The sequence below is a fragment of the Anguilla rostrata genome, chromosome 10 (genome assembly GCF_018555375.3).
Source record: "Anguilla rostrata isolate EN2019 chromosome 10, ASM1855537v3, whole genome shotgun sequence".
Classification (NCBI taxonomy): domain Eukaryota; kingdom Metazoa; phylum Chordata; class Actinopteri; order Anguilliformes; family Anguillidae; genus Anguilla; species Anguilla rostrata.
In genome coordinates, this window is record NC_057942.1 from 35,479,822 (window position 1) to 35,491,864 (window position 12,043).

The 12,043-nt window shown below is 45.2% G+C and overlaps 1 protein-coding gene across 2 annotated transcripts in view; it reads left to right on the plus strand.

Annotated features, from left to right (window-relative positions):
• The window catches only part of LOC135233320 (uncharacterized), a 71,105-nt gene that overhangs the window by 19,849 nt on the left and 39,213 nt on the right, over positions 1 to 12,043 (plus strand). For both annotated transcript variants that reach the window (XM_064296739.1, XM_064296740.1), the window contains one exon: positions 995 to 1,109. In XM_064296739.1, the coding sequence (XP_064152809.1) occupies positions 995 to 1,109 (115 nt within the window). The remainder of the gene's footprint in view (positions 1 to 994; positions 1,110 to 12,043) is intronic.

Consider the following 12,043-nt stretch of genomic DNA (forward strand, 5'->3'; position numbering starts at 1 on the left):
TGCTCCTGTTCCCCCCCGAAGGCGCGAACGCAGCCTTGACCCCGGAAACCTACGAGGCGAGCATTTCGGCTCAGCCCCCGTCTCTCCATCACGAGAGCGTTTGTTTTAATTAAAGTACAGCAGGTATGAACTGGTTTTCAAAAATGTGAACACTGAGACATCACAGGCTTCCGGTGACTCGTCTGAAATACATTTTCCATGCAGGCCTTTGTGCTTTGCCATTGTGCTCCATTTTATCATGTTGCTTAGCTACTGCAAGTCCATGCTTTCACTAGCTTTCAACCAAAAATCAGAATGAGGTCACTTTTGGTGGAGTAGTTGGCTTTGATACTCATACCATAATAGCATATATTTAATAAAATTAAAAAGGTTAGACTTGATGTTAGTATAAAACCTCAGCTCATAAAGGCAATGCATTTAATAAAATAAACAGCTGCTATAATTGTAGTTATAGCAGAATGTGGAAAATATTAAAGGGGCTGTAAGGCAGTGTAAGGGCTTATGATTTTGACAAAACCGAAAATGATCACCTTTCTGAAGAAGTTGTGAAAGTTGGCAGGTGACTTTCCAGGTGCATGTCCGTGGTCCGCCCTGCTCCCACTGTCCCACAGGGTGATGAAGCAGCCCTTTCCCAGAATTCCCAGAGGCCCTGCTAGCTCTCAGGACTGCACAGGCGACCACCAGCTCGGTTGTTATGAACACAAACAGCCAATGGGTGTATCGGTCTAAAAAAAACCTTTTCATGTGACTTCTGCGATCACAGGTCAGGTGACTGGAGTTGAAACAACACGAAACTGACAGAAATAGGGACAAAAACCGATGGAATTGGGCCGTTGAACCCAACGACAGCTTAAAACACAAACAATGTAAAGGTCGGGAACGTCTTGTCAAATGATTCATCGGTGGAGTGCCCCGATAACAGTGGACAGTTTCCCGCTTCGCTACCCCTTGGCGTAAGCGTTTGGTGCCCTCAATGTCCTTGTTTGTTTCTCAGGTCTTTGCTGAGTGTGGACAGCCCATCTGCAGAAGTCCCCATTGCGCGAGCTGAGCTCACCCAGCTCATTGAGATGTGTGCTGACGTCAGACAAAAACTGCACAGGAATAATAAGGTAATCGCTGCTAACGGGTCTCTCTTCACATACGTGTTTCTCTTATCTCCATGGCTACCGCACGCCAGTGACATGAGAACCGCTTTGTGAGTTTCAGATGTTTTAAAGTGACCTTTTAAGTCGAACACATTTGCTTGATTAACATTTTTATACCTGAAACATTGAGAGACTGACAGCCTATCCAAACAAAGATTGCTGAAATGAAGCAAAGACAGAGCGTGTCATTTCCCTTGAGGATTGGTCAGTCCTGTCCCTAATTCACTTTATTTAACTGCGTGTGTTTGTTTCGCTAGGCTACTACAGGTCAGTTTTGATACTCTGTGCACTGGGTTCATCTAACAGAAGGAGAGAATGAAAGTCAAGCTTACATTTTCATCATAAGATTTATCTGGAAACTCTATGGTGCATGGCACACTAGATTATGACCCTGTGAGGATAGAAGGTCCCTACAGCAGGCTATTCAGAAACGACCATCCGTTATTCTTGATTTTTCTATGTTGCCGTTTACGGCGTAATAGATAACTTTGAATGGCGCACCGAAGACGGCACGCCTTGTGCATCTAATAGAGGCGGGAAGGAACTCTGTCGTGTCCTGGTTGTAAGCGAACGCTTACGGCAACGCTCCTTCAAGTCGCGTACGCGTATAATTTTAGTGCCGGGGAACAAAGGTCGATTACCACCATTAATACCCCATATGGATTTCCTGCGAGCTGTAATAGGGTAGGCTTAGCTCGGACGTTTTTTTGCCCCCCGAATCGTTGTCTTCCGGCGGTTATCATACTGTATCTTGCTGTAATAGTTTCCCCTTCTCGCTCCGCCGTTAAAAAGGAAGGCCGGGGATGATGCAACACTCGCGTCCCGCAGATAATAACGTGCCACGATGATAGAAAGTCCCGTTAAGTAATAGCCGAGGTGTTATTACGCGCTTTATCATTTGCTTGCTCAAAAAAAAAAAAAAAAAAAAAAAAAACTATTTTGTATGCCTGTCAGGACAAAGTAATGGGATCGTTCCCGGCCGGGGCGCGTCCCGGTACCGTGGCGGGCTCCCGCTCGTGTCGGGGGGGGGGGAGCGGTTCAGACGCGGGGACAGATCGCACTTCATTTCTCTCTTCCGTTCCACCTCCCCCCCGCCCCCCACCACCAGACTTCAGAGGGTAGGACGGGTTTGTGTGAATCCCTGAAAAACAGGCATGAAATTGCGCAGAGGCCCCCGGCAGGGCCGTCTGAAAATGCGTTTATTCCCTTTCTGCATTGGCTTTTGTGAAGCAGGACTGATGTCGTTCAGCTGCTTTAAGGGCAGGCCTCTTCCTGCATTTTGGCTCCCGACTAGCATTTGTGGTCCGTGCCCCGGTCTCTTTCCCAAGAGCTAGAGAAGGTGCAGGAAACGCAGTCCTTACGACCATTTTAATTTCCTCCGGCCTAATCTGGCGATAAACCTTTGATGACCCCCCGAGTGTGGATTCTCTGCGCGGATTCTGAAGGGGGAGGGGGTGACTGCAGCTAATTTAATAAGGTTATTAATTAACGGCCAGACGCTGCTAGCTTCCTTATGGCGAACATGCTCGGATCACAGATGCCGTTTGGTCAAACAAGCACCATTCCAGGTACATAAAAGATGAGGATCTGTCATAAAGGGCTATTAAATATTTTTTAAACTGCTGTAAAACAAAATGGCCTTTTAGGCCACACGAGGATGACTAATAATAGTGTCAATGAGAGGATCACCCTTGTCAAGTTCTTTGTTATTCATTGCATTGGGCAACATCACTAATAACAGAAATGCAGGAAATGACTCCATTTCCCCCCCCCCCTTTTTTAATAGTTGTGTTTGTGACGGTTCCCTGCCCATCTATTCAAGCAGCAGAGTCTATCAGACATGGGGGCCACTTCAGTCCCCCGCAGCCCTGGCTGGGTGTCGTTCTGCACCCCTTGGCTTCTCTGTTCTCCCTCCCAATTACCGAGCCCATTCGTAACGTTTGTTCCTTGATGGCTTCTCCCAACTCTCAACCGTTGTCAGTTTCCCCCCCCCCATTCCCGTTCTTGATTTCATAATAATTTGTTCCCTGATTTATGTCAGACAGGTTGAAATCGTCGCTGAGTGCCGATCGCATAATGTCTGTAATTGATGTAATTACACGAACCATCTGCGGCGCTTCAGACGGCCGACCGTAAACGGCGTTTCGGGGGGGGGGGAGCCGCGGGAGACGGCGGCGGGATCAAGTGGCGGCGGAGAGGGGGGCCCGCGCGCAAAGCAAATGTGTCTCGAGCATCCGAAAACGTCGATTCGCTTTGTTATTCCCCTCGCCAATCGGGCCCTTGAGTTTATGGAGCTCTTCGGCGGAGATGGCGGGCTTTCGCCTTGTTTCGACGCTGCCGCTAATTACGAAAGCCCACCCCACCCCCCCCCCCCCCCCGAACGAAACTGCCGTCGCTCTCCGAACAACGCGGTTTCGGCTTACCTTATTATAGCATCGACATCCTCGCAATCAAATTAAAGCGATTGTGTTCTCATCTCTTACAGGTTTTGTTATTTGGAAAATGTAATTAAATTGGAATCGTAGCTTGGCACTTCAGTATGTGAGGTTATCCATTACAGTAAGTATTATTACTGTAATTTACTTTTATATATTACTGTGTTTTTATACATTATGATTGGGGATACGGTTTCAGATTTTTGTAACTCTTTTGTGAATGTTATCGAGAGGCAGAAATTTGTACACTCAATGCAGTAAGTCGCTGAAATGCATTCATGCATGGTGCAGTTCGGAATTTTCTGGAATTTAATTTGGGTAATGAACCGAATGCAACCAAATGCCATTGAACTGAGACTGCTCAGGTCGAACCCAGTCCATTTTTGCTTGGTAGAGTGCAGTGCTGTGTGTGTGCAGAAAGAGATCTTGTCTCTTTTCTTACGAAAAACAATCCACACATTTTGACCAGAGATAATGTGTCTGCAGTTGGGCCAAGTGTCATGTGGCTAGCTACGTTCCTCAAATTGTTTTCATCTGGACCGACAAGGATGAAAAAATGCGAATGAACTGCACGATGTTGCTTTGTGTCCTTTCCACACGTATCCTGTTGGGTCCCTGGGGCACTCTTTTGATCGTTTGTAGCTTTGCCCCCTGAGTGCAACAATCAGCATGAAACAAAACATAAACAAAACCAACTTACGATACATAATTTAATAACATATTTGCAGGCATATTTGTATGTTTGCAAATATGTTGTTCAACACATTTTGAATAATTTTCTGGCCTTTAATAGTAATGTAATTTCTGCATTCTAATTCTCCTGTCTGAACTATCTGCTCGTATTTAGAATTTCCAAGATTTCACGGCCATCTTTGGATTTCACAGGATCCCCAGCCTGAGGGAATCATAGCTCCACTTGTGATTATCTTTGCAGCATTTGCCACGAAATGCATCTGCAAAGTGCTGCAGCGGGGGAGATCTGATCCTGCGTTCGTGTAATTTAACACTTTTTATTCATGTAACTCAGTGTTTAATATGTATTAATGCATCAGCGGACATACTGCAAACACAGTCTCACGCACACACGCGCACGCGCACACACATGAAGAGCTAAGCTTAAATGCAAGCACAACAAATATTTTAAAAAATGTTGCACAAATAAGTGGGTAAACTCTAAAGGAGCACTCTGTGCCTCAGTGTCTTAAATGAGCTTGAATTCATGAGATTTTCAACGGTGACCCAGTGTACAGTTGCAGACCGGCTCAGGTAGGGAGGAGAAAGACGTAGGCCTGACAGAAAGAGTGGCAGGCGTGGTAAGCTTGTCCCAGCACTGAGGGCCCCAGTGGAGAATGGCAGCTCGCCTATCCCCCTTAATGGAGACAGGCAAATGGCCATAGGATGAGGAATCTGAGATGTGCATAGGAATACGGAGGAGTTTGAGTGGTTATAATTCCATTGTTTGGAATGAAGGAACCAGTATGTGGTTTACTTGGTAACTATAATGGGATAGGGGCTGCACTGCACAGAAGGACTGGTGAAGAAATATGTTATGTATCTAGAGAAGTAAAGATTTATTTTTAAAAAGTGAATGGTTAATTGATTAAACTGAACACACATCACATTCCTGTGCAAGTTCTGTTATTGAACGTTTAAGTAAATCTGTTCAGTATTTTCTCAATTCTTCCACTAGGGGCAGACTACGATTAGGGACAGTTTACTTCCAGTTCACTGTGACGGTAACACACACTGAGCCTCATTCCAGAACATGTGGTCTTTGTTTTCATGGCTTATTAAAGATGGTCTCTATTTATTGCACTTCAGAATCCCAAACAGTCATCCATCATTGCCCAAAACTATCTATAAAACACATGCAGTGCCTGGGTTTCTCAAAGTATTTTTTTTCTCCAGTGTAGTGTATTCTTTTTGTATGTTCCTGTGTCCATGCGTGTGCGTGTGCGGTAACACATGTATGTATCCCCTATGGATCCAATCTGGTTTTTATCAGTGTGGTTGTGATCTAATTTTACTATCTGCAAATACAGAATCCCACTACTGCAGATACTAGGAATAATCCAGCTATTGCGAAACAAAATACAATCATCTGGACATTTTCATACAGGTACCCTGATTCCTCTGTGACACTAAGTTAGTTTGATGTAAAACAGGTGTTGTGTAAGTATGAGCTAATGAGCTGATTAGCGGCTGCTGCGATGACATAATATTCATTCTGATTTAGGTAGAACGAGCTACAGATTAGAGCAATATACCGTAGCCTGTGGGTTACTCTCGCATAAAGAAAAATATGGCAGAGTGAGATTTAACACAAACCTAAGCCGTGTCTTCACAGAGGTAGCGCCACGATTCTCTCGGCTTCCAGGCCAAAGTGCTTTCATATGGCCGGGACGGAAACCTTATTTGGTGAGAGGCTTTCTCCGGGTCTGTGGCCACGGCTCCCATCTCTTCCCCCATCTGGTTTCCATCAGATTAATGTTATGGCTTGTTAAAGTCACACACTGCGTCGAAAAGACCACAGATTCGTATCAGGACCTCGAAAGGAGTGCAGTTTTTCACGTGATAAAAGATTGCCTGGATTATGGCCATAATCCATTAATAAGGAAGCATGTGTGACATTACTAATGTCCTACATCAGTGCTGAGCCACTGACTCGAATGAGGTTATTACATGTGGTAACTGTAAGGGTGTCATATGACAGAGGTTATATATATGTGTGTGTGTGTGTGTGAGAGAATATCTGTGACTTGTTCAGGTGTTGTATATGTTATGCCTATTTATACTGTTCAGAGCTACAGTACAAGAGTTTATTTGGAAAAACGGCCTTTATTCAGTTTGACTCCAGTATGCCTTTTGTTTATGCCCAGTAACATCTTTTCAGAAAGTTTTTCTTGGTACTTATACACAGAGGTGTTATAAGAGAGGGGTGGGGGGTTAGGACAATTCAAAGGGCCCTGACTGACAGAGACCCTAAAAAAATATTCAAACATAGGATTTTCTGGTGTAGTGGGGCCCAATGTGAGATCTTTTCATTGGGCCCAAAATCCCTGGTGACCCCTCTGCTTATGCAACGCGTGAAGTTGTTTTTCACCGGCCGCTTGTGAATGGTCAGTTTGTGCTGGCAGTCACAAGCAAGAAAAATGTCTCGGGAATGAGAAACCAAACCCTTACTTTTTATTTGTGTGTAAGAAATGTATGTTCTCGATGCTTAGGTAGAGGTCAAAGTGCTCCCTATTTTTAAATGCAGGCCTAATCCGAGTAAGAAGCCGAAAAGGCAAGCGTAGGATATGGACGCTTGTGAAAACATCGCTCCCGGAGTTAATGGCGTGGCATTTAAAGACCATTCGTGAAGAGAAAAAGTGTGAAGGAAGCTTTTAGGCGCTCGGCGCAGAGAGATTGCTCGCTCGATGCGGTCGCAGGCCTCAGAAACTGCGGCTCAGCACACCGCTAGCGGCTGCGCGCGACGCCTGACGTCGCCCGCGCGGAATTCGCTCGGCCAGATATTTGCCCTTCGCTACAGCGATAAAGCAAGAAATGATGAAAAAAAGAGCAGCCCGTGGGGGACCCGCAGCTGTCTCCAAATTGCTCTATATGTCGGGAATAAAGGCAACTGCGTGGATAATGACCTCATTCTTACAAATAGAGAAATTATTCAGTTTCTGAAAAAAAAAGGAAAATGGCTCCATTTGCCTGAAGGGTCTACAAGTTCAGGAATCTGGGATGTTCCCTTCCACCATGAATGCGCACCCTGTCCTCCCCAATTACAGCAGCGTCTTCCGCGGCCCCTGCTCCCCCCCGCCCCCTCCCCTCCTAATTGTGCGGCTGGCCCGTGTTTACATACAAGTGAAAAGGGTGCCCTTCAAAGTCCGAAATCTGTGAGCGGCTCATGTGCTTCAGTGCATCTGTTTACCCAAGGCTAATTTTTGGATGCAGCTAAGCTGCCCTTGCACAGCTCTGCTGGGGGGTGAGGGGGAAGGGGGATGAGGGGGGGGCGGTGAGGAAGGTGAAAGGTCAGAGGCTAACGGGAGGGTTCGGCAGAATGTGTGCGCCTGAGGACAGCAGATAGCGAGGAGGGGGGGGAGTGGGGAGGGGGGATGGAGAGACTTCTCGTGATAAGGCCGGGGGATTTCGAGCGGCCCGGGCTGTGAAATTTAATTGGCGTGAGTAACTGCTCGTCCGCGCGGGCCCTCCCCGTCAGGAAGCGCTCGGAGACCGGGAGGCCCGCTCTTGAACCTGGGCAGGTCCGCGGCTCTGCAGCGCTCCAGCCCCACAGCCTGCGCTCGTGGATCAGCGTAATTACTGCTCTCAGCCCACCGGGTTATTGGTTTAAGGAATGTCAGATGCGTATATCAAACCCAATTTGTTCCTCTTGGCCTGAGGTCACTTCCCCCCGCGCCTCCCCCCCCCCCCCCACAATCGCACTCCGCCTCACCAGCTTTTACAGGAACATCGATACAGCTGGACAACCATCTCACTCTCTCTTCCTGCTGTCTGTTTGCCTGGTCTCTGATTTCTGTTTGGTTAGAAAACAGTGTGGTATATGTCGGTAGGTTGGTTAGAAAACAGTGTGGTATATGTCAGTAGGGTAGTTAAAAAACAGTGTGGTATGTTGGTGGATTGGATCATTTTTATTAAAATTCTAAGCAAACTGTGATCTTATTAAATTGAAAGGATTGTTCATTTCTGACCTGCCACCTGGTGCCAGAAGATGTCTCTGAATTAACAAAAAAAAAAAATGAGGCAGTGAGCATGGCTGGTCCTCATTCACCTGAAACATGCTACATGTGTGACTAATACATCAAATGCATTTTCTGCAAATATCCCATTTCTGTTTGTCCAAAGATTCCTTCCTCTGATTTGTATGGACGTGAGCCTTTGCACAGATTAACAGTAATACTGTATCCTAAACTGTTCACCTGAATTGAATACACTGCAATTTGTATGGGGTTCTTTCCCTATTTTAGGAAAATAGCATACATTTCAGTATTTTGCCCTAATTTTCAGGAAATAGGCTTGCATGAAGCACTTTCTTTTTAAAATTTTGAATGTAGACACGTATTTGAATGTCTTTTAGCAGGGTAGACTCACAAGCTGAGGTGTTGCTGTGTGGCGTCAGTTTCCTAAAAAACACTGGTAAAATGGATTTTATCTTTATGGGGTTCATATTTATCTAATTTTGTCTATATCGTTTCCAAAATAAGCAAGTTTGATTATGCGGGCCACATAGATAAGTGAAATAAAGACTTTAGGACCATGCTTAACTGCATTTTAAGTAAGAAAGGCTGCTTTTGTAGTATTAGTTATCCACAAGCGCGCAGCGAACAGTGTTTATCAGAATAAAATGAATGTATTAGTGGGGAGCACTAATGGGTCATCCTACCGGTGGCACTGTAGGTTGGGGAGCCTCTGCGTTAGCTCCTCCAGAGCTGTCAATGTCAGTGAGAGATGCTGCTGCTTTCGCTTGGCACTCGTTCTCTCGCGAAGCTGTGTGGCCTATGGAAAAAATGGCGGGCGCGTTTGGCGAGCGGGCCTACATTAGAGATGTTTCCGCCTCAGCTCTACTGGCACCCCCCCCAGTCACTGGGGAGGGACGGCTGGCAGTTACATACTGGGTAGGAGAAAGGAGGGGGAAAAAAGGTGAAAAATAAGCCAATGATAATAATTAAAAAACGAAGACTTCCAAATGTCTGTTTTTCATTCGTGTATGTCTTCTGTTCTTCATCTCGCCTAACGTGAAATCGATGCGATCTCAGATCTGTTTTAGGTTTGCTAATGAAATGTTTCGCTGAAAAGTGAGCCGTACTGTTGAGTCCTCCCAAGGATCCGTCAACAGACTGGTAACTTTGAAGTGTGGACCACACTGCAGCGAGTTTGATTCTGGCAGGGAGGAGGACAGCTCAGTTATACGGCGATGTTGCTTTGCATTAACTCAATCGAAAGCAGTGGTGTGAAAGGAGGCTTTTTTTAGTCTGGGCTTTGAGTTTTGATCCAAGTTTTCAGTTGGATTCTGCAAATTATGACATGCTGGCAGTGGTAAATTAATGAGGTGACCTCTACTCTGTCTAGTTGGAAAAAAAGAAAAGAAGTAAAATATCAATTCTCGCTATCCCAATAACTCAAATACAAGTATGCTAGGATAATAGCATTTGTCCATCCACCCAGCCGTCCATCATGCTTGAAATAGCCTAGTCATTTATCTGCCTTTGCCCTTGTCAAGGAAAGCCATTGCCACGTGAGCTATTTATTGCAAGCTAGCAATAACTTAAACATAACGTTATTGTTAACAAATATAAATTGTTTCTCTACTCATAATTGTTTGTGCAAGGTTCTGCATGGATGTAGATGTGGAACCGATGTGCATTTCATAGGGGAAAAAGTCAAAATTTCATTATTTTCTCATTAACATTTAGGGTATACACTTTAAAACAAAGCTGGTTGCTTTTACACAAAACATTGAAAGGTAACTAATGAAAATATTCAGTGACATTTCAAGCTATTAATTTACCGTGAACGACTGATGGGAACAAGCAAAATTTTAAAAAATAAATAAAAAATTGGCATTCTTCAGTTTAACATCTATAATAAGTGTTCAGATATGTGCATTACAAGGACGAAGGAAGAATATGTAAGAGAAAACTCCTACTTATAGCTTTAATATTTACGGATTCATGTGTAATTTTCAATGCACGCATTGTGAAGATCTGTCCGACTGGCTCAGTGCCTTGCAGAGCAGTGTGAAGGCTTAGAGATGCAGTCCGTTGGATTTATCTGTTGTGTTTTCATCTTGTTGCCGTATAAATAGTAAATCTTCATTGTTCAGAAGCATATTTCCCTTGCCAAGAAACGGCTAGACATGTACGCAACAGATGTTCTCAACCTTTTTGTTTTATGAAGCTCATTGTTCACTTGTCAAAACAAGAACTAAGTCTCCTAAATAAAGTTCAAGGAGGCTGCCTGAAAATGTAATAGGAATTCTTCCTTTTATGTTTTACATTTTTCACACATAAATCTTTTTTTCTCTTTAGTTGTTCAGGTTGCTCCTTTCGCTTGCGTTATTTGCGTGCCGATAAAACTCGTTATATCATTAGGCGTTACGTCTCGGCTCATTTTCCCCTTTCATCGAAACGTCAGCTACTTGAATGATTCCTCTGCGGGGAAAACGGTTTCAACAGTTTAAAGTTTCTTTTATAGTCTTTTCACTGCAGTAGATAAGATAAGTGGGTGCAGGCGTTCCAGAAACTGCCGTGTTCTCAGTGCTCAGTGGATTTGCTACTAAAAACAAACGTGGATCTGACTCACTTCAGTGCTGTTTACAAAAAAGACCTGCAGATAAGTAGGACAATTGTATGACACATACGCGTCTCCTTCAAGAGTTTTTTTCTTAGACTTTTTCTTCAGACTTCTTTTTCTTCGTTTTCATGCAAATGAAATGCTTGGGTTGTAGCTGCCAGGTGGCATCAAAACACCAGCCGTAAGAGAAGGCTGGTTGAAGGCTTCCCAGCTGCCCCAGTGCCTGCTGGGAAATGGGGCGCCTGGAAAGCGGGTCTCTGGAGCGGCGAGCGCTCCAAGCGCAGATCAGAGGTATGCGGCAGATGGCGGTCTTTGGCTCCCGCGCCGCGAGCGCATGAAGAGGGCTTCCGTACCAGTCAATCCGTCATCTGTCACCCAACCCGCCGGGGGGTACAGACGCAACCAAACTGGAGTGATGCTCCTCCCCCTCTCTTTCACGACTCGATGCCAAGTTCACTCGCACCTGCGCGAGTGTCAAAGACTACCAGCGTGCACTTTTGAGAAGAACGTGCTTTCTCTCGCTGTGCGATTTCTGGGATTACCTTAGGGTGTCGCCTCTTAAATCGCACTGCAAGCCCGCTGAGAAGTTTAATCACCAGATGAAGCGCCTTTGCCTTAGCTTAGAGCGTTAATCCAATCTTCTGTTTGTCCTTCTTATCCTGGTAAACGTGGCATTTAGATGAACCATAGGGCGAAAGTAAATCCACATGCTGTTTACAAAACCATAGAGTCAACATCCCTCTTTGCCATATGGCCAACATGAAAAGAGTCAGAAACCACAGCTTGACGTCAGATCCTTCACCGGGCCCAGAATTCCCAATGCGAAAGATGTGGCAATGTCTCCAAAATAAAAATAAATATCACTTTGTGCTAGTGAAACTGGGGAGCACCTGACTGGTTGTAAACATCTCAGTCTGTCTGTGGCAAACACGCCTGCCACAGGCCACCGAAGTGGCTTTCTTTGGGGCCCTCCAGCACAGAGACACAGGGAGATGATGTTGAAACAGTCCACATTTATTCCACAAGGGTTTGGCAAGATGGTAACGCCAAATGAGCAGATGTTAAACCCTGTCATGACAGAGAGCTCCTGGTGTGGGTGGGGATGGCAGATTTAACCTGTGCGCAGTGATTACCTCACTACGCACAGGTGCAGCCACTCCT